This window comes from Aythya ferina (assembly GCF_964211825.1).
Source record: "Aythya ferina genome assembly, chromosome: 1".
In the NCBI taxonomy this organism is placed as follows: Eukaryota; Metazoa; Chordata; class Aves; order Anseriformes; family Anatidae; genus Aythya; species Aythya ferina.
This window is the reverse complement of record NC_140296.1, coordinates 81,863,773-81,887,016: the sequence shown is the minus strand read 5'-3', so window position 1 is coordinate 81,887,016 and position 23,244 is coordinate 81,863,773. Positions and strand designations below refer to the sequence as shown.

Here is a 23,244-nt window from a genome sequence, read left to right as displayed (position 1 = left end):
CCGGAGGGCAGACCCAGGAAACTACAGGCCTGTCAGTTTGACCTCAGTGCCAGGAAAGCTCATGGAGCAGATCCTCCTGAGAGTCATCATGCAGCACTTGAAGGGGAAGCAGGCGATCAGGCCCAGTCAGCATGGCTTTATGAAAGGCAGGTCATGCCTGACGAACCTGATCTCCTTCTATGACAGAGTGACGCGCTGGGTGGATGAGGGAAAGGCTGTGGATGTGGTCTACCTTGACTTCAGCAAGGCTTTTGACACCGTCTCCCACAGCATTCTCCTCAAGAAACTGGCTGCTCTTGGCTTGGACTGGCGCACGCTTCGTTGGGTTAGAAACTGGCTGGATAGCCGGGCCCAAAGAGTCGTGGTGAATGGAGCCAAGTCCAGTTGGAGGCCAGTCACTAGTGGCGTCCCCCAGGGCTCGGTGCTGGGGCCGGTCCTCTTTAATATCTTCATCGATGATCTGGACGAGGGCATCGAGTGCACCCTCAGTAAGTTCGCAGATGACACCAAGTTAGGTGCGTGTGTCGATCTGCTTGAGGGTAGGAAAGCTCTGCAGGAGGATCTGGATAGGCTGGACCGATGGGCTGAGGTCAACTGCATGAAGTTTAACAAGGCCAAGTGCCGGGTCCTGCACCTGGGGCGCAATAACCCCAAGCAGAGCTACAGGCTGGGAGAGGAATGGTTGGAAAGCTGCCAGGCAGAGAAGGACCTGGGAGTGATGGTGGATAGTCGGCTGAATATGAGCCAGCAGTGTGCTCAGGTGGCCAAGAAGGCCAACGGCATCCTGGCTTGTATTAGGAACAGCGTGACCAGCAGGGCTAGGGAGGTGATCGTCCCCCTGTACTCAGCTCTGGTGAGGCCGCACCTCGAGTACTGTGTTCAGTTTTGGGCCCCTCGCTACAAGAAGGACATCGAGGTGCTTGAGCGGGTGCAGAGAAGGGCGACGAAGCTGGTGAGGGGCCTGGAGAACAAGTCCTACGAGGAGCGGCTGAGGGAGCTGGGCTTGTTCAGCCTGGAGAAGAGGAGGCTCAGGGGTGACCTTATCGCTCTTTTTAGGTACCTCAAGGGAGGCTGTAGCGAGGTGGGGGTTGGCCTGTTCTCCCACGTGCCTGGTGACAGGACGAGGGGGAATGGGCTTAAGTTGAGCCAGGGGAGTTTTAGGTTAGATGTTAGGAAGAACTTCTTTACAGAAAGGGTTGTGAGGCATTGGAACAGGCTGCCCAGGGAAGTGGTGGAGTCACCATCCCTGGAAGTCTTCAAAAGACGCTTAGATGTAGAGCTTAGGGATATGGTTTAGTGGAGGGCTGTTAGCGTTAGGTTGGAGGTTGGACTCGATGACCTTGAGGTCTCTTCCAACCTAGAAATTCTGTGATTCTGTGATTCTGTGATTCTGTAAAGTTTATTATTATTTTGCAACTCCTCCTGGAGGTGTCCACAAGGAATTTTGCCCCTGCCCCCAAACCCCCAAAGGAAAAAAGAAAAAAGAAAAAAAATAAAAGAAAAAAAATAAAACCACATTGTGGCATAGAGGTATAATTTCAGTTCACACCAGAAGACATTCTTCTCACTGAAGCACAGTTTAGCCCCACAAAGTGCCAGATATTGGGACCAGATCTGGGGAATTTGGAGTAGCACGATTCTCAGAGAACCCCTTTCCCCCCCATTGTTTCTATTTATAACTAAGTTACCCATGCCTTTAAGGAAAGCTTCGATTTTCCATCCTTTTCTCTCACATCCTCTGCATGGTCACGTTGGTAAAACGTGAAGATGAGATGCCCTTGACTTGGTGTAAGCACTGCTCTGAAACCATTAAAACATTGAGGTGTTATCAGCACTCTTCTCATCCTAAGTCAAAACATAGCATTCTACCAGCTACTAGAAAAGAAATTAACTCTGTCCTAACTGAAATCAGGACACCCAGGCTCTGTGCTGAGTCCCTGCAGCTGGGCAGCAGCACTCCTGAGCAGCAGCGGCTGCAAGAGGCAGCAGTGCTCTTTGCACTTACCTCTCATAACAGCAGGCTGCAGAAATCCTGCTGTTCCCAAATGACTTGTCAGAAACGTAGCCACTGCTAACATACAACCAAGCCCAAAGATCATGTCTTTATTGGAGAGAAAAGATGGAACCAAAGGCTAGCATCGCCCAAATAACTTTCTCTTAGACGCTCAAGAGAAGACACTCAGGGATGGTGTTAAACAACATAATTTATTGTCTTTTTACTTGAACTAATGCTTCTAGAGGGGTCCACTCCCCTGGCAGCGTGGGCAGTTGCTGTGCTGGTCGTAATGGCAGCCTCTGCTGCAGGACTCGTGGCAGCAGCATCTGCAGATGGATCAGGCGAGAGTCTTCAATTCGTAGTTTTGTTGGAATGCCAAAACCCAGCTGCAGGGTTGTCCTTATAAACTACACGTCTATTTCTATTTAGGTAGCTATTCTATATCGGAGAAATCATCTTGTAGAAAAAAAAAAAAAAACAACTCAGCTATCTGACTATTCCTATGCATCTAATCGTTCTAGGTATTCCTCAGGGGAAGCTCGAAGGGAACTACGAGGAGAACCATTAAGTCGGGCATTGGAGCAACTGAGGGAAGAAACAGCCAGGTTGTTCTCAACCAGGGTTGCAAACAAACCCATCTCTGCCTGCAGCTCCATCAGGAGGGTGCTTCTTTGAAGGGCATTTGCTGCTGCAGGGTTCGCCCCTGCCGTCTCTTCCATGATGTTCTGCATCCTGAGCAGCTTCAGCAGCAGAGACTTCCCCAGCTGACCCACAAGCAGGCCCAGATCACGTTGGCTTTTGAGGTCCTCTTCTTTCCACTCCTCTTCCACGCTCAACTCCTCCTCAACTTCATCATCTTCCTCTCCTACACCCTCATCCTCGCTGCTAGAGCTCCAATAGTCAGCAGCAGCATTGCCCTCAGCTTTTCTCTGTCTGGGCAGCCAGTACATGCCAAACAGTATCAGAGGCACTTCACAAAGCGCCCAGAACTGCCAGTGGTGGCACATGGTGAGGAGTACGAATACTGCGCTGTTCCTACTCTGCAGCTTGCTCCCCTCCTCCAACTCTTGCAGCAGCTGCGACATCTCCTGCCTCATCATCGCCTCTCGCTCTTGCATGAGGTCCTGGGTGACCTTGTCAGGCTGGTCCCCAACCTGAAGCATGAGCTGTAGGAGGCTCAGCACCGACAGCACGTGAACTATCGTGATAGCCATGGTCTGGAAGAGATGGGAGAGAAGGGGCTCAGCAGGGCTGGGTGCGAGGGAGCTGGTGGCTGGGGGAGAAGGGACAGGAGCCAGAGAGATGCGAGGGTAGGTAGGAGAGGGGGCAATGGAGCTTGGAGGCAGCAAGGGCAGGGTTTGGGAGCGCTGCACATCCCGGGCCACAGGCCCCCCCAGGCAGGTGTTTGTGTGCAGCTCTCAGGTGTCCAACAGGGCTGCGAGCCCTGGCCAGAGGTGGCGTGGGGACCGTCCTGCCAAGCTCTGCCCATGAGCAGCCCTGGGCTGGGCTTTGCCGCAGCAGGGGCAAAGAGAAGAGCCCAGCAGGGCTGCTGACAAGGCAGGGGGCACCACAGGAGACTGTCTCCAAGCCCCAGCCCCTGTGGGGCAGCAGCGTCTCCTGGGGCCACGTGAGCCTGCCTCATCCCCAAAGCCTCTGGGCACTTGCCCTGGCTGGGGCACCTCTGTGCCCAGCCCAAGGCCCTCCCCAGAGGGGCTGCGCCCTCATCCCAGCCTTAGAAACCACCCCGGGGGCTGCCGTTTGTGCCCCTGACCCTGCCCTCGGCCAGCCTTTCCCCCGCCTGCCGCACTCACCGATGACCTGCAGCGCACTGCATCACAGAGCCCCGCTGACAGTCCCCATGCCGACTCATCCCAGTTCCATTGTGGGCACCAGAGCACCATGGTGACCACCGCAGCTCTGGGAGGCCCCAGCCCATGGCCCCAGTCTCGGCTCAGCATCACACAGCTGCCCCGTGCACCCCAAACCCCAGCCCTGGCCACCGCAATGCGCAAAGCACAAACCCAACAAGCCGGTCACCTTAGGAGCCTGTCTCGGCCTGAGTGTGTCCTGTGCATCTCGGGGATACATGCTCAGCTTTGCTACTGCTTGAACCTGCAAGGGGAAAGCTGCAGCCCCATTCCCCACTGGGCTGGTTTTACCTTGCTAGGCAGCTGAACTCCAACACAGCCGCTCTCTCACTCCCCCTCCTCAGAAGAGGAGGGGAAGGGAAGAAGAAAAGGAAAGAAACAACTCATGGGTTGACATAAGGATAATTTAATTAAAGGAAAAAATAATTATTAAGGGAAAATATTATTAATTTAACAATTTAACTACAGGGAAAAAAAGGGAAAGGGGAAAAGGGAAAAGAATAAAGATAAAGATAAAGATAGATAAAGATAAAGATAAAGATAAAGATAAAGATAAAGATAAAGATAAAGATAAAGATAAAGATAAAGATAAAGATCAAAGCAAAGGCTGTGTGGAAGTGCAGAGGAAAGAAATTACTCTCTACTTCCCACCAAGGACCGATGCTTGACCACGACCTTGAAGCAGGGCTTCAATGCACATAGCTGGTTTTTGGGAGGACAGATGTTTTCACAGCGAGAGCCCACCCCTCCCCTCTTCTTCCTTTTTCCACCTCTAATAAGAGCTGAGTGTGACACCACAGGGCATGGAATAGACCTTTGGTTGGGTTAGGTCAGCTGCCCTGGGGATGTCCCCTGCCCACCTCTTGCCCACCCACAGCCTGCTGGCTCCGTGTGTGTGGAGGGAGTCCTGATGCGGTGCCAGCACTGCTCAGCAAGAGTCACAGCACTGGTGTGATACCGGCGCTGTTCTAGCTCCAAGTGCAGAGCACAGCACTGTGTGGGCTGCTGCAGGGACAGCTAACATCTCAGCCAGAGCCAGTACAACCTCTACCCCTTATTCCATAACATTTGTGTCACTCTCAGGTCCCCCATACTCTAGCGTGTAAGTATTCTCATCACCGTTGTTCCTTGTCCCTGAACAGACTGATGGGTAGGTACATCTTTTCATTCCATAGGTCTTTCTCAAAAAATGTTCATAAGAACTGGTGATGATTTAGTCTTCATCTGCCAAAGTGCTCACTCAGGACCAGCAGTGTTGGATTTCTGGATGCCAGCACCTTCTTAGCTCGAGACGTTACTGCACTTGCCCAGTTCCTTGCAAAGTTGACCTATCATTGATCCTGCAGTGTCTTCCTACAACATATAACTCAGATTACAGAATAGTTTTCTCCCCAGGTTAAATCTCCTTGAGGTATGCACCCGATATCCCCGTTCTTTTGCATGACCCATCAGGTGTACCCTGGTCCTTGGGCGAAGACAACCCCACGACTGGGTTTGCCTTTGACCGAGGCAGGAGCAACCCACACCGCCTTCCCCATCCACTTCCCTACATGCACTAGGGGGGCTTCAGCTCCTCTCACCGTGTGTAAGGGATTTCTTTCAGCAGGACCACCATGGTTGTCGGACCCTCTGCTGTTAACTAGCCAAGTGGCTTCTGGTAGATTTATTTCCCATTGTTTCCATGTCCCAGCACCCCATGCTCGTAACATAGTCTTTAACAGTCCATTGTACCTCTCAACCTTCCCAGAGGCTTGTGGGTGATAAGGGATGTGATACACCCACTCAATGCCATGCCTCTTGCTCCAGGAGGTGACAAGATTGTTTTGGAAATGACTCCCATTGTCAGACTTGATACTCTCTGGTGTACCGTGACGCCACAGCACTTGCCTTTCCAGGCCCAAAAAGTGCTTCAGGCCATGGCATGCTTTACAGGTAATGTTTCCAGCCACCCAGTAGTTGCTTCTACCATGGTGAGTATGTACCGTTTGCCTTGGAGGGTACGTGGGAGTGCTCCGATATAGTCAATTTGACAGGCCTCACCATATTGAAACCCTAGCCATCTCCCCTTGTTCCAGGGAGACCTTACCTTCGTGGCTCTCTTGATTGCAGCACAGGTCTCACACTCATGGGTAACCTGTGTGATGGCCTCAGTGGTCAGGTCCCCGCCTCGATCACGAGCCCATCTGTATGTGGCATCCCTCCCCAGATGTCCTGATGTTTCATGGGCCCATCGAGCGACAAACAGCTCACCCTTACGTGCCCAGTCCAGGTCCACCTGAGCCACTTCAAGTTCTGAAGCTCCATCCACCTCTGTGTTGTTCTGATGTTCTTCCGTAGGGCGACTCTTGGGCACGTGGGCACCTACCTGACGTACCTTTACCCCCAGGTTTTCTACCTGAGCAGCAATATCTTGCCACGGGGTAGCAGCCCATGTAGGTTTACCTCTGCTCTGCCAGTTGCTTGGTTTCCATTGCTGCAACCACCCCCACAGAGCATTTGCCACCATCCATGAGTCAGTGTGGAGGTACAGTGCTGGCCATTTTTCTCTTTCGGCAATCTGTAGGGCCAGTTGTACGGCTTTCTTTTCTGCATACTGACTCGACTCCCCTTCCCCTTCCCCGGCCTCCACAACTCACAGTGTGGGACTCCACACAGCAGCTTGCCATTTCCGATGGCTCCCTAGCACACGGCAGGATCCGTCAGTGAACAACACCTACTGCTTTCTGTCTTCTGGCAACTCTTTGTGTGGTGGTGCCCCTTTGGCACGCGTTACCTTTTTGTCGGCACTCTGAAGTCCCTGCCCTCTGGCCAGTCCATGATCTCTTCCAGGATTGCTGGGCGGCTGGCTTCAAGCGGGTTCTAGCCTGCTGAGAAATTAATGCTACCCACTTACTCCAGGTAGCAGCAGTTGCAGGGTGTGCAGTGGGGATTTTCCCTTTGAACACCCAATGAAACACAGGCAGCCGTGGGGCCCAGAGGTGCTGTGCTTCTTTTCTTGCTGAGTGTGACAGCACATGGCACGGTTGGGTTTGCTTGGGTTAGGTCAGCTGCCCTGGTGATGTCCCTTGGTCTCTCTTTGCCCACGCGCAGCCTGCTGGCCCTGGGGAGCTGGAGGGAGTCCCGATGCGGTGCCAGCACTGCTCAGCAGCAGGCACAGCACCGCTGTGATACCAGCGCTGTCCTAGCTCCCAGCGCACAGCCCAGCACTGTGTAGGCTGCTGCAAGGCTGCTGCAGGGCCGCTACCCCCCCCCCCATCCCATCCCATCCCACCCCACCCCTTCCCACCCCATCCCCGCGGCTGCGGCTCCTCCGCTCCTGCAGGGGGCGCCTCCCGCCGGCCCCGCCGCCTCCCCGCGCCTTCCGCCGCCGCTCTCCCTTTACCGCGCGCAGCCGCCGCTCGCCGAGCCCCCAGGCCCGCCCGCCGCCCTCCGCCGCCCCGCGCCCGGCGCCATGCCCAAGAACAAAGGTGAGGCCCCCCCGGGTCCCTCCCTTCCCCCCCGGCCCCTCCCCACCGCCAGCCCCCGGCCCCGGGGCCCGGCCCCGAGCCCCGAGCCCGATGCGGGCCCCGCCGGGGGTAGCGGGGCCGCCCGGGGCCTGCCACGTGTGGGGCTCCTGCGCCGCGCCCAGCGGCTGGGGGGGGTTGTGGGGGGGTAAAGGGGGGGATTGGGGGGGCTGGGGTTTGGGGGTAGGAAGGGCGGGGAGGGCGGGTGGAGGGCTGGGAGGGAGGAGGAGGAGGGGGGTTCTGTGGTGCTGGTGCCCGGGGAGGGGTTGGGGTGGAAGTGGAGGATGAGCGAAGCAGGCAGGGCTGGGGAGGGTGGTTAAAAGGAAGCAGGCACGGAAATCCTCGTCTGGTTACTGCGCTTACTGCGTTCATGGACTCATTAAGGTGGGAAGAGACCCCCAAGATCACCTGGTCCAACCATCCCCCTACCACTACTGTCACCCACTGAGCCCTCTCCCCAAGCACCATGTCCAGCCTCTCCTTGAACACCCCCAGGGGCGGTGACTCCACCACCTCCCTGGGCAACCCATCCCAGTGCCTGACTGCGCTTTCTGAGAAGAAATGTCTGCTAATTCCCAACCTGAACCTCCCCTGGCACAACTTGAGGCCATTCCCTCCAGTCCTATCACTAGTTCCCTGTGAGAAGAGGCCAACCCCCAGCTCCCCACACCTTCCTTTCAGGTACCTGCAGAGAGCAATGAGGTCTTCCCTGAGCCTTCTCTTCCCCAGACTAAACACCCCCAATTCCCTCAGCCGTTCCTTACAGGACTTGTGTCCCAGGCCCTTCACAAGTAATAACACATACTATTTTCTCCCCTTTTAAAATGTAGGTAAAGGAGGTAAAAACAGACGACGAGGTAAGAATGAGAATGAATCAGAAAAAAGAGAACTGGTGTTCAAGGAGGATGGGCAAGGTGAGTTCTCAACTACAGTTTGTCAGTGCCATCGGTTTCAGTCAGGTGTGTAAGTGACACACACACAAAACATCTGGATGTCTGAGAAATACAAAGTTATTCTGGAAGAAAAAAAAAGGGATTCTCACTGGGGTTGTATTTGAACTCTAAATTACAGATTGAGAGTAGAAGGGTGATGTTAGGAAAAGGGAAATGTTAAATAGCTTCACCACTTAAGAATGAAGCTTGCCCCTCCCTGATATTATTTGGTGTGTAATACAGCATGCATGTAAATGTTCTCTGGGGATCCCTTGGGCTGCTCTTCGTGAGGGGCTGTAAGCACCTAGCCTAGCTGCTCTTTCAAGCAGTTGCTGGCTGTCCCTTGGATGCATGGTCCTGCTCCGTTTTATACCAACTGCAGCGTTTCCTGGGTCCTTCTCTGAGATCTCTGAAGTCTGGCTGGAAAGACCTCAGCGTTCTTCCACTTCCCCTCTTGGCTTAGATGAATTGCCTGCTGGGTTGGGGGCGGGATGCCCAACAGGTATTAAAATGGGAATTATCAAAAGGTCCTTACTTGGACAGGTTCAGGCAAAACAAGCAACAGGGGTATTCAGCTGGAGGGTGGTGGCTGGGGTTCCCCTGTCCTCTGCCTTCTGGTGACAGTGATCTCACCTGCCTTTTGGTTTACCCTGGCCTGCGTGTCACACTCTTGTAGTGGCTTGCATATATGTGAGTGCTTCCCCAGCTGAGCAAGAAGAGCAAATAAACTAAGGCTTGTTAGAAATACTGGCAGAGTGCTGACCTTAAATGGCTGTAAAGACAGCACCATCTTAATGCATTTTTTTTAATCTTTTGCTGAAATTCTGGGAAAGTTGTAAGTAAAAACAAGTTGATTTTGATGCACCTATAAAACTCAAAGTCTGTTTCAACTACCAAGCAAAATCTGTTTAATGAAATCCACTCAATTTTTAATATTATGATGAGGTTTGTTGCACTGTCTAGCTTGTGCTATGGCAAGGTTGTAGAATATTGAAATACAGCTCTGGCTAATTAAGAAAATTTCTTTTCCTGGCAAGTGTGGGTGGTCAGAGAATGTTATCATTCTCACAAGCCATATTCCTTTCAGTTAAGTGGTGATATGTTACACTGCAAACTTTAATACTATGAGTAAAGAACTTCAGTAGTGATTTCTGCATCTGAGTGAGGGAAGGAGATTAAAAATAACGTGAGAGATGGCAAGGATGGGAGGGATGCTGGAGAGAAGCTTCCACAGCTGAAGCCTGGTAAGTACGGGGGTGCCTTTCAGACAGTTCCTGACATCATCAGAAATTGCCCTTAAAAGCAGAACGTGTTGTTTTGTTTTGTTTTGTTTTGTTTTTTTCTGTAGATGGGATTCAGAGTGTTGGCGGGGTACACAGAACGTGCCACTTCCTCCTCTTCCCTTGGTAGTAACACATGATTTTGTAAGGACAGGAACTGTGTCGCTATAATTAACTTAAACTCTGAGCATAACCTGGTAACTGTAAGAATCATCTTCAGTAAGCATGTAATGAAAGCAAAAGCATGGATACAACCAAGAAGGACCAGTGTTTGCAAACATTAATGTCAACAACGAAATTCCATCAGCCCGTGTGGCTGAATAATTGTCCTCTCAGGAGTTCGTGTTTACTGAATTGTTACAGCAGGTTTTGGTTACAGGGACAAAAGTTACCACTTGTTTTATGAAGCTGTTTTTTTATTGTAGCTTTACTCAAACTTCCTGTCTCTTTCAGAATATGCCCAGGTGATCAAGATGTTAGGCAATGGAAGACTGGAGGCATTGTGTTTCGATGGTGTGAAGAGGTTATGTCATATCAGAGGGAAACTAAGAAAAAAGGTAATTTGGAAGCATTGCAATAGAATAGAGTGGCATTACGCATGATAAGCAGTTGTAAAAAAAAATAAAAATAAAAATCTGTGTGTAGCTCTTTACAAAATACAGTTAGTATTTCTAACTGGCACGGGCTGCCCAGAGAAGCTGTGGCTGCCCCATCCCTGGAGGTGCTCGAGGCCAGGCTGGATGGGGCTTTGGGCAGCCTGGGCTGGTGGGAGATAGGGGATGAGGCTAGGGAACGTGATCAGCATGCAGTATCTGAGACTAGATCAGTTCTTAGCTTAGCAGGAGAACTTCTCTTTATATGAGTGACATCCAGCAGAGGAAAATGGAAGTGTAAAAGGGTTGTCTGAAGCCATTTTTTTATATGCTATTTCCTAAAACCATTAAGAATCATGTTTTGGTACCCTTCTTAGTTTATTGTTTGAACTTGGGAGGACCTGGCTATGTATTTTCATCTTCTCACTGGTGACTTACCTGGGAATAGTTCTGGTAGGGCAATTGAGGAAAATTGTACAGCTTCCTGCAGGCACCCCAAATGCCATCACTTCGTTGTCCACTTCATCAGTTCCTAGAAAGATGAAATGCAGAGCTGATCTGCAAAACTTTGTACCTTCAGGGAAGTTACATTTGCTATCATAACTGCCATCTTTGGATGGTGTCATCTCTTACCCTTTTCAGATGTTACAACTTTCTGTCCTTTATGGTGCATGGTACTGAAGGGTTTCAATAAAAACAGATGGTCCACAATGTGCTCATTGTGGACCTGTTAGTTTTTGGAGACCAGTAAACGCATGTATCTTGGTGTCATTGTGAGCCCCACTAGCTGCCAGCAATACATTTGTTACTTGAACTGTTGAGGGTAATGAAGAAGGCTCACAGATAAAAGCTAGGCACTGCAGAATTAATTTCTCACTACGGAAAGCATCACTTCACTACTCCTGGTGTCAAAATGAAGTCTTAACTGAAGTAGGCTCCTTCTACAACAACCAAGCTAGTGTGGGCTAGAACTGTCGGGTGCATTTATGTCCGCGTGTCCTGTTCTGCAGGCTTCTGGCTTTGGTTTGACTGATGAGCATAGTCAGTTACTAGAAGCAGCACCATTCTTTTCCTTGGGATCATCACTGTGCTCTTCCATCACCCCCTTCACCAGCTCTTCCTTTCTTTATTTTTTTGCTGTTCTGGAGCTCAGTTCACAAAGGTGGCTTGGTGCAGTATTTCTGTTGTTCTGCAAAAGCTATGACCTAATAACCACCCTGCTGGCTAGAAGCCCTTCAAGGAAGTTTGATTTACCTTGTTTAGCATATTATGGAGCTATTACTAATAAATCTACTGATATTTATAAGCTTGATTCTGCTGTTAAAATATGACATTGGATATTTCCAGTTAATTAGTCAGAAGGTAGAAACGGTAACTGTAGTGTAATTTTAATGTCTTTCAGTGTGTGTGTATGTACGTGTGTGTATATATAAATAAATACAACACATGCTTACTCTTTCAGGTTTGGATTAATACATCAGATATCATACTGGTTGGCTTACGAGACTACCAGGTAAAAATTCCCTGTAATTAGCTACTGAAAAATAACTTAACTTACAGGCCGCTTTATTTAATGTTAAGTTGCAGCAGGTATACTGAGTGAATTCCCATCTAATTTTTTTTGAATTTGCGTGTAGTTATTCTAAATCATGATTTTTACTTTCCTTGTATTACAGAAGGATTGTCATGACTAGATGACAAATACCCAGTACAACTTGTTCTTCCAAATTTAATTGCACCCTGAGACTTTGTTGGCATCTCACTGGCCTTAATGACATCACACCTGAACTTTTATTTTTTCCAGGTGTAGCTGTTTGATGCTTGGGTCTTGTGATATAAGGAAGATGGAGCCAAGCACCAAACTCTTTATTGTGGTAATCAGAATTTTGGATCCTTGGTGTTTAGGCTTTTTACCTTAAGAGACCAATTAATTGCTGAATAGTTTCTACTTAAATTTCTGGAAAGAGTAATTTAACTTTACCTAATGTAAAGGCTAATGGAAAACAACTGTCAAACTTTCATTAGGTAAATGTTTTTTCATGAATTCCAGTATTGTCATAATTTAGTCAAAGATAGATTCTGCTTCTGAAACGTACGTTATAAAATTGTAAATTATTTAAGGTGTTGTCGTTTACTGCATATATTGAATTGCTTAAAACTTTCGCAGCGACTACCAAACACCTCACTATGCGTATTTTCTGAAGAAAGATTAATTTTAAAGGCATGGAACTGAACTTCTCAAGTGGCTTAGAATAGGACAAAATTAAATATCCCACCAGAGATTAAGATATTTTATAAATTAGTTTTTTTTTAAAGCTCAGAATTAAAGAAAATAGAGGAACAAGATACTGCTATTCCATAAACAATATAGGTGTTAACTAGTAACTGTAGTTAGTAGGGAGTTTTTTTTTCCTTTATAGATGACTAATAAAGTCTAATAAATCTTTATTTAGGATAACAAGGCTGATGTTATTCTAAAGTACAATGCAGATGAAGCCAGAAGTCTGAAAGCATATGGGGAGCTTCCAGAACATGGTAAGAATCTTCTCAGTTTAAATTCAAAGTTCATATTGGATAAGAATATGTAGTGTGTCTTGACTTGGTATAATTGCATTCCTTAACTTCTCTAAATGCTTTTTTAGCTAAAATCAATGAAACAGACACATTTGGTCCCGGAGATGATGATGAAATCCAGTTTGATGATATTGGAGATGATGATGAAGATATTGATGATGTAAGTAGTAGACATGTATTTTGTATCACGTTTGTCATCTTTGGCAATAAGCTGTTTTTCAGTGTTTTTTAGAACAAGTAAAACAATACATTAATGTTCAGAATAGCTTACCTTGTCAAGGATTTTATTCTTAAAATAATTTTATGATAGTGTATTCACATTCTCAGTTTGCACTGCTTCAAGGACCTGTTGTTTCACTTCATCAGCTCCTGGAATTCTTTTCAGAATAAAGCTTTACCTCAGACAATCCTCATAGTTGTTTGAGATTACTGCTTCAGAAAAGGGTTCCGTTCTCTTTTCTGTCCTACAGTCCTCTTTTAGTTCACCTCTGTGCAAAGCACGTATGCTTAGTGTCATGATATCAAAACTTTAATGAAGAGCAGTCTTCTCATTAACTGTTAAGATGCTCAAAATCAAAGTAGATTGACCCCAAAGACTCAGATTTATGTTGCAGTGTCTAATTGAGTGATTGTGTGTGTGTGCACACATGGGGGAGGAATTGCAGTTACAAAATTCACCAGTTAGATCCTTGGATGTAGCTGGATTCTGAAGGAGTGGAACATCTCCCTAAATACTGCTCCTGTAAGCTCCTTCCAAGGGGCTCATGTTGGAAAGCAAAGTAGATGATACAGGAAAGTTTAGCAGACGAGTAGGATTTCCTGGCATCTCCTGCAAAGTAGTCTGGAAATACCACTCAGGGAGCCTGCACAAAGACCTGTGGGTCAGTTCCTGTGCCATGTGGGGCAGATTTGGCCAGTTCATTTGAATCAAGACGAGCCGTAGACAATGTTGACCCAAATTGTATTGGGCACCAATTGCTGGAATAGGTCACAGGTTACGTAGCTGTTTTGAGGACTTACGTAACCATGTAGGTTTCAACTTCCTAGTTTCTCTGTAGCTTTAAAAATCTCACCATCTAATACTAAGTACAGAAACAGTTGAAGGATTTTTTATTTTGTTTTTGTTTAATACCTTAAATCTCAGTTTTTGTTGCATGCTGTGAATTCCATAAGATCATGAAAAGCTTCACCTTAGTCGTGCTAATCGTAATTGCGAATTTGCAGATTGTCACATTCAACTGTGTTACTGCTTATCACTAACCCATAGTAACTGACTGTGCACATTCTTATGGTAGTAAAATGTATTATAATTCAAATTAGAATCTGCTGTGAAATCTTTTCTATGATTTACTTTATCTTGCAGTAGAGAGATGAATGTGTACACAGTCAGCAGGCTCAGAGGATAAGTAGTAACTTACTGAGCCTGTGAGTTAACTTAATTGGATAGACTGTTGTAATTATCTCCTGATACTTTAACTCATCATCTTTTTAGTCGTTTCTCTGAGTTGGTGATACGGCTAATTCTCTTTAAATGCTTGTATTATTTTGACCTCATTGAGGCTCTCAATTTCGATCACATATTTTCAAAGTACCAAAATCTTGGTAAATTTTCTTCCGACTTCAAAAATTGCCCTTTAGATCTGTCAGCGGTTGAGCTTACTGAATGTTTAGCTAGAAATGCTTTCTAGTACTGCGTGCTTTTAATAACGAAGCTACTGAAAGTGCTAAATTGCTGTATGAATATTGCAAGAATAAAATTTCCAAACATCCATCTTTGTGTGGGATGATAATATATTAATGTGAGCAGCTAGGATTGTTTTTAATTTTATTCAGCTATGCAATATTACAATATTCTTTAAGAAAGGAGCAAGTGTAAGTAACAAAATATGAGTAATCTCTGAGGATCATTGCAGCCCACTTAGAATGAAGTGTGGCTTTGAAAGTCAGAGTTAATGTGGTGGAGCCCTTGCTTGGCTGCTCAAGTCAGAAGAATGGTTAGAAAACTGTTTTGCCACTAAACTTCTTTTGATAGTCAATACTTAGGAACCTTACCCTTAAACTCAGTTTTGGCTTTTGTTCTTGAGAATCAAGCACTTATTTATGTCTGTACTGTTTATATGTAAGCATATTGGCGTAATTGCTCCCTTATATAACAGTAATAGCATAACATCAGTGGTGGGGACGTAAGAGGAAAGTGGATGTTTGCTTATTGAGAAAGTGGGATACAAGCTGAGGTAAAAACATTATTGTAGTGAGTTCAGGAAGTTTCCTGTTTTGACTATTAAAAAAAAACAAACTTAAAGACAGAACTGATTGATTAAAAATCATGTGAAGAAAATGATTTTTTTTATTTATTTTTCAGATCTAATTTGGAACAGAGGTTTACATTCCAACTTCCTTCCTCCAAGGATTGTTCTACATTGATATTTCGATTATTTTTTGGGTGAAGTCCCTTTCTTTTAAGAAGACTGAAAATTCTCGGTAAAGAGTGTAGTTTGTTACATCAAAAGGATTTATTTTCAATGTTTGTTTTAAAGTATTTATATTTCTTTAGAGATGGATAATGCTGGATTATCACAAAGGCTAAATGAATTGCCACAAATATTTTGTCTCTTCACCAATTAGAGCTTTTACCTCTGGATGTAAGTGAAATACAATGACATGGGCTGTAAAAGACTGCATTTTCCCCTCTTCTGCTTTCATCACTACAATGCAGTTAATCTTGTATTTTGAAATAAAAATTGTTTACCCTGTAATTATCATGGATTTTGATTAAATACCCAGTTCAGATTAGTATCAAAACATACTATGCAGTGTCTGTCCTTATACCCCTTTCCTTGACGTTAACTTTTAAAAGATTTTGATAATACAAAGGGAAGGCAGAAAGCTGCATTTAAATTCATAATGCGTGAATCTGCTTTTCATGTCTACTAGCATGCTGCTATTTTTATACTGATTTTGATAATTAAAAACACTCATTATTATGAAGTTGTAAATTTGCCATAGTGGAGAGGTAGAGGGAAGTAACAAAGAAAAGTAAGCAGCATCTCAAATTTGCAGTTGTTAAAAACTGTCTTGTATGCATAGCTCTTCTGTATTTTAAGTACAGTAGTTAAGCTGTAGTTGCAGAAGATGAACACTGGGTGGCAACCAACTTAACAGGGATACCCTGATACAAAACATTAGCAGTTGGGTTTGTACTGAAAAATACATAAAGCAGTTTTTTCCCCAAAGTGAATGCTTAACATTATTGATATGTTAAACATGTAGAATATTTTTACATTATAGAAAAGGGTTATGTTAAGAGTAGAGTTTTATTTTAATCTTAAACTCCATGCAGTGTAAGGCACAACATTAAAGTTTATGTGAACCTTGAATAACGACGTAAAAGAGAAATTACACTTGTGTCAAACGTAGGAAAAGAATCTTTTCATCCAGGATGAATCACTGAAACAAATTAATGGAAAGATTCTTCTCCACCTTTGGACTGGAGGAGTCAGTCAAAAAGCTGAATAAAGACTAATATCATCATGCAAATATTATTTTGTGGTAGCCTTAGTTTGTCTTCACTTATGTATTTAACAACTCTGAAAGCAGGTTAATGCAAAACTTCCTTTTGTGCCATAAAAATCTGATTCTTGACACTTGTATTCGTTTTACAGTCTTTTTGGTATGATGTAAAGTGACTACCCCCAATAGATAAAAACAAAATGGCTTTAAATATTGAGTGGCCTCATTGCTTTACATGATTTTTGAGGAGAAGTTCTGTGCTAGAGCTTCCAGAGCTTTTAAGATCATGTCCTCTCTCTTATATCTTTCCTTCTTCATAGCATCTCTATCCTTTATTGGATCTGATCTTATTCTAGGGATGATTATTTCTTAGTATTGAGTAGTTTTGCCAAATGTTTCATGGGTTTTAAATAATCATTGTAAAACTTGCTAAATATTGGGAAAAGGTGCTATTGACACAGCATTCTTAGTTCCCTGTTGTTAAAGTGTATAAGGTCTTTCTATGTCTATAGAGTTCAATTGTGAATCAACATAAAAACGATAGAGTTTCAGGATAAGGTTTATAAACCATTCCCTAGCTTACTGGTGTCCTCAGACTATTGAGCAGATCTGAAAATGGTTAAAAGCTCTCAAAACTGGGCTTGAGGTCCAAGTGCAGAAGATTTCTGTTCAGTTGTGCTAGCAGAAAGGTTAATGATTAAAATCCAGTGAATGTTACTGAAGATAAAAATACTATGGGATTTATCTTGCCAAAAACAGTATTGTACATAGGGGAAAAATGTAAAGTACGTGGTCAGTGCTAAGGAGAAATACAGATAAATACACTGCTGTTGTAAGGAACTTCTTTCTATGTACCAGAGTTCTCTGGTATCATAGATACTTCAGCTCTGGAGCTGAAAAAAAAGATGAAATTCTAAATTCTGGCAGAATTGGTTCCAGTCCTTGGCGGTGATAGGCTTGTGTCTGGCTCACCCAAAACTCTTCAGAGCTTTTAAGGAAATTTCCTATTTATTAGTGCTCTGTCTCAACACCACCTCATTGATGTTTTCATGCTAGGCTGCATTGTCTTTGTCGATACATTCCCTCATTCTCAGCTAGAGCTTCTTTCACAGAGCAATCTGGGCAGCTTTATACTGTCTTTTTTTGGGGTGGCGAAACAGCTTGTACAAGTAGCTCCCTTTTCAGTGTCTCCATGCGAAGAAGGAGGTAAAACAGTAGCTGCCAGGTGGAGGATTACAAGATTACTGACTAAAACCATGAAAGGTGGTCCATCTGTAACAGTATTTTCAAAATAATTTTTTAATAAGGCTTTCAATATTGGGAACTGATGCTGGCTTTTCACCTGTAGTGTAAAATTGAAAGTAGAGATTCAAAGATGAATTTTCTGCTACTGAAGTGTAAACTTTGTGTTCTCCAGGATGTTTCACATTTTAAGATCATTTTGTGATTAAAACTTTGAAACACAATTTTTGTTCATTGTTCCAGATTTTATCTTCTTTGTCTCTATCCCTCATAATGGTGGCAGCTGCATGCTTCTTTGGACAGCCCTAATGCTTTTCCACCCTAATTCTTTGCAGGTATAGTCCAGACACAAAGTTCTAAAAAAAAATATATGTTTTTAAAAGAAATAAATTATCCTTTCCTTCCTCAAAAGGAGGAGGAGGAACTGGTGACCCATGATTGCTTGGCTGTGTGCCATTTACTTGTTACTACTGATAGGTTATGTATAACATATGACTGTGATGTATGTGCTACTGTGCCTGTATGTGGTACTGCATACTGTGGCCATCAATGAAAATACACTGATGACTATCTAAGGGTGACGGTTTGCTCAGTGTGGTACCTGGCAGTGCTCCTAACCAGGTTCTTCGTGACAAACTGATCAGACTTGTGGGCTATGTAAGTTGTGAACCACTGCTTCTCCCCATGGCTATGAGGTAAGTCTCATTTTCAGGTGAGATGGGTTGCTGAAGCTTGCTCAATAACAGGAGCAGTCAACCTAAACCATAATCATTTGCTATTACTGAACACGGATGTCATGGGACCTGAGTCTCTACTGGCTCAGTAGCTCAAGCCTAGTTTTTTGCCTGTGAACACTATGAGTGAATATTAGAAATTAGGACTTGAAAATTAAAATAAGCACAGCCTTTTGGAAGAGCTGTGGGAAGAGGCAAGTACTGTCTGAAATAATGGAGTAGTCTGATTGCAATTTCATTTGTACCTTTAAATTTGATGCCTCTTGCTTTTGTGAAGGTCATTGTTGGCAATGCTTTCTCATTCTGACACAAAGCAAAACGAAGCTTAATTTATTTCTGTCGATGTTCATGCCCTTTGGGAAAGGTGGGAGAAGAGATGAGCGGGGAGGATGCCAGGAAGGATACACACACACTCATCACACCAAGCATGAGTCAGCATTCCTATTGACTAATTCAGGTTGCTTGTGCTGTATCTTGCCCATCAAATTTAGTGTTGAAGATCAACTTTTATAATCAGTCTCAACCAAATAGAGAAACTAGCTGAAAACAATGAGTACTTTCATAAACTCCATCTAGGAAGATAGGTATTAACAGCAGGGTACCACTAGAAGTGTCTAAAAATGCGTTTCTCCTTTCAAGTGCTTGTTTGCTCCTGGGCTGCATTTGGGATCCATATGTTTTAATTATGCTAAATGTATTTGGGGGGGGGCTTTTTCTTTCAATACTTTAAAACGTTTATAGCTAAGATAGAGACAAGTTGAGTGACCAGATTTTTTTTTCTTTTCAACTGCATATATAATGTATAGGTTGTCAAAACAGACAACGGTTCTAGTAGTTTGCATGTTTTCTTCAGTGCTGCTGTGGTAGGCCTTGCCTCTAGCACTTTGTATTTTCTGTCCCATGAATTAGATTTTCTTCATTTTATTAAACGTGTAGACGGAAAGGACAGTTGCAGAGCAATTTGGTTTATATTCAGGCTGTCAGCTCAAGAAGAGGAAGTTTAATCAGAAGCCAAAAGAGACTCGGTAACAGCTGAGGGACCTATTAACTGCATCACGTGCCTAACAGTAAATCCTTTTTTTGAAATGCTTTTACTGGGTATTCTTCCACATTCACTCTTCCTGATTGTAACAGTGGGTAGCTCAAGTCCAGTGCCTGTTAACTGTGTGTCTAGGCTGTTACGTTGTTAGGAGTCTTTTCTGTTGTCAGTAGCATCTATACTACTTTATCTATACTACTTTAACTCTTCTTTATGGTTGGTTAATTTTATTCCAGCTTGAAGTTGATCATTGGCAAAATACCCTTATGTGTTCAGTCTGTGGAGGGAGCAGATGAGCTACCCAAAAACCATCAACAACAATAACAACAACGACCAAAACTTGGCATGTTGCAGTGACTGGATTGCTTCAAATTCTTAGGATTTTCCATCACAGGGTTTGGGGACTCTGAGGTGCCTCGTGTCTTTAGTAACTACTGCCAGGAATTGAGATTTTTTTTTCTTCCAGACCCTTGAAGTAGTTTGCCTTCTTCCTAAAGAATGAGCTGATGGAAGCACACAGGCATGGGCTAAGGATGCAAACCTGTCACTGGCAGCAACACTTGATGGATGCTGCTGCCCCTATTTGTAGTAGGTGCAGTGAAGATCAGCAGAGACAAGAGGATTCCCCTGCAGCACCCGGGCCTGCCTGGGTTGTACGCAGTTCCTCCAGAGAGGGCTCAATTTTGTGACAACCCTTGAGCTAGTGACAGGAGTCTTTACAGTTGCTGCATGAAATCTGCAAAGAAGGGAAGTGTAGTGCCTGCAGAGTGCTAGGCCAAGGGAAGCCAGTTGATGTAATCTTTTTGGATTTCAGCAAAGCTTTAGATGCTTTTTCTCACAGTATCCTTCTGGACAAGATGTCCAGCATACAACTAGACAAATACATAACATGATGGGTGAACAACGGGCTGATGGGTCAGGCTCACAGGGTTATAGTAAATGGGGTTACATCAGACTGGCAGCCAGTCACCACTGGGTTTCCCCTCAGGGCCCCATTTTAGGGGCAGTCAAAGCATCAGTGCTTTTATAAATATAAAAATAAATATAAAAACATCGATACTTTTATAAAAGATCTGGATGCAGGACTTCATACTAAATAAGTTTGTGGATGACACTAAATTAGGAGGAGCTGTTGACGCCCTTGAAGGTAGAGTAGCCTTCCAGAAAGATCTTGACAAATTGGAGGGCTGTGCGATCACCAACTATGTGAGATTTAACAAGCAAATTCTGTACCTGGGATGGGGCAACCCTGGATATGTGAACAGGTTAGGATGCCATGACCACTTCCCTGGGGAACCTGTGCCAGTGCTTGACCACTCAGCACAGAACCCTTTCATATTATCCAACACTCACTAAAAATGTTAGTATGCCACCTGTAAGTGGAAAAAATGCTGGTACGAGTGTATTGGTATACAACTATCAACTGTGAAAGAACTGGACAGTGGGGAGAGGGGTAACAAGAACAGCTGGTGCTCCTCTATTTAAGCTGTAAACCTCAACAGACTGCCTCCTCTTTCCTTCCTCTCCCCAATTTGAGTTGATGCCATTGTCTTGCTAGACATACTTTTCGTCTACAAAGGTGGGAAGAGTGATCTCATGCTTCATAAAATGTTGCTTTAGGTTTTGATCTAATCTGTTGCTTTGCTGATAAGTTGGATTGATTTGTTAGAGGAAAAACAGTATTTTGACTGAAACTGCTGTAAACTTGTGAAAGTCAACGTTAACTGTAGTATTTCCCTTATTATCATACACTAAATACTACACGATTATGAAAGAGAAGAATACAGCCAGTAACTGAATATATAGGTGTTATAGGCAGCCTTACCTATGCAATGTTAGAGAATCGAGGGGAAAAGAAACACTGAAAATGTGAGTCTGATTTAGGGCATGGGGAAACAGAAGAAACAGCTTGAGTGCCAAGTATCGAATAACTTGATTTAGATTGAGAAGAAGGCATGACTATTTCTGATCATTTTCTGTAGATTGACGTCTTCTGACTTAATCTTTAGTTTTTCAGCCTTCAAAATGATCTTTATGCTTGTTTCAAGAGGTATTTTCATTCCCTTTTTTTCTGAACTTTTATAATCAGTTATACATATGGTAGCATATAAATGGTATTTTACAGTCTCATTCTTCATTTTGCACAACAAGGCTAAGTAAATCTGTTTTCATTTTCCTGTGAAAACCTGTTTCTTCTGGCTTGAAGTTCTTGAACTTTTAATTTTTCCCACATAATGTCTGGTGGCCTAGTTAAGTGTCATTGCAAAATCTTCCTACAGGGATAGCTGTGCTGGTAATGAAAGTTGGAGACCACTCTTCCATTACATGGTCCTGGGTCAGCAGTCTTCTGTCTCTATGCCACATCCCCACTAGGAGGCTCTGCCAACATTCCCTCAGTGCTACTGCTAGTCCAGCTGGGACTACTATGTTCTTCAAAAGGTGTCTTGTTAAAGCTTTCTCTAGGTCTGAATATGCTAAAACAGGGAAAAATCTTCACTGAGGCCTTGTTTCTTCCCAACTCTTGCAAGGGAAATTGGCAGAAACCATGTTCTCCTGATACACAAATGTTTATTCAGATCAGAAGACTCGTAAGACTATTTACATCCTCTTTCTGTGCATGCATTTCTTTTGATTCATATATTTTTGCTATCCACATGTTACAGACTGGTTGTTTCATACTGTTTATCGTTGAGATTTCACAAGGGACTTTTCCACGTATCTTTATCATGAGAAGTATTGTCATCATGGGGATACAGCATTGTTCCTAATAGCTTAATATGCCTTAGTAATTTACCTTCCTGTGTCCTCCCTTTAAAAATATTCTTTTGATTTTTACCTCAACGCACCATGGGTGACCTTGGTAGGAACTCAGTTACCGGTTTTCCTAATGACATCGTTACAATGGATGATACTTAATGGTCCTTCCAATAGCTATCTAAGCAAGTTTTATTTTTTCTCTCTCCCAAAAACTATGCTTTCCTCAACTGGAGTGCATTCATGTGTAACTTGATCTTAGGCATACAAAGCAAAGGTGTTTAGCTGATCTCCTGTCTTATTCCAGAAATTTCAAAGGATCAAGGACTGTTTGTTAACCATAAGCCATAGCTAATTGTCTGTTTCAAAATAACTTGGTGTGCATACTGTAGCTAAATGTTTTGTCAAGCCACAGGCAATTTAATATTATTCAGAAATATTTTCAGAACTGATTTGTATGGCAACTACATCAAAGAGTGTACATAACTCACTAACCATAATTCAGTTAGAGGTATCTTATCTTGACACAATTTGCTGAAGTCTACAGCTACTGTTCTGTTAGACTGAAATCTTTCTTCTAGCAGCAGTCTGTTGCTTATATGTGATAAGAGATGGAGTGCCCAAGGGAAATCACCAGCACAGTAAGTAGATTTGGAATGCACTGAGCATGGATTTTCCACCCACACCACTATGTAGCTGTTTCCATTAAAGTCCAGCCTCTGCATTCAGAAATCCAGAGGTGGCAGACAGAGTAATGTTCCACCTCCCGTCTCCACCACATTTTATTGCACTTCCCTATTAGTCCCATTTGAATCTTAAGTAACAGGTCTCTAAGTAAAACACATTGCATCTCTTGCAGTATCTTGGAATGTTTCAGCTTCGGAATATCAACAAAGTATTTCATAAACATGGAAAATTAGCCAGTCTGTGTCCGATTGAAAGGGTAGTCTAGGCCCTGTCATCCTGTTTGTGATTACCAAAAGCAGGTAGAGAAGAATGCAGGAAACAGGTGGTATGCAATAAAGTCTTTCTTATTCTGTAGCTTCCCACTGCCAACACTTACCAGATTGGGGATTCCCCAGCTGGAGCTCACTTTGTCATGTCACAGCCTTCCCTTCTCAGATAGGAAAATGGGGAGCAAGGAAGGGAGTTGTTCAGAAGAAGACCGGGAACAGATTTTTGATTCTATAAGTGACCAGGGTTGCATGTGTGCTCTGGG

At 44.3% G+C, this 23,244-nt stretch overlaps 1 protein-coding gene across 1 annotated transcript; it reads left to right on the top strand.

Moving 5' to 3' along the window:
• The first annotated feature begins 7,207 nt into the window (after window positions 1-7,207).
• Window positions 7,208-16,288, top strand: EIF1AX (eukaryotic translation initiation factor 1A X-linked). Its single transcript, XM_084506252.1, has 7 exons — window positions 7,208-7,331; window positions 8,198-8,281; window positions 10,033-10,136; window positions 11,635-11,685; window positions 12,626-12,707; window positions 12,815-12,906; window positions 15,109-16,288. Exons 1-7 carry the CDS (start codon window positions 7,316-7,318, stop codon window positions 15,112-15,114), a joined length of 435 nt encoding a protein of 144 aa, XP_084362378.1. The 5' UTR covers window positions 7,208-7,315; the 3' UTR covers window positions 15,115-16,288.
• The last annotated feature ends 6,956 nt before the right edge of the window (window positions 16,289-23,244 follow it).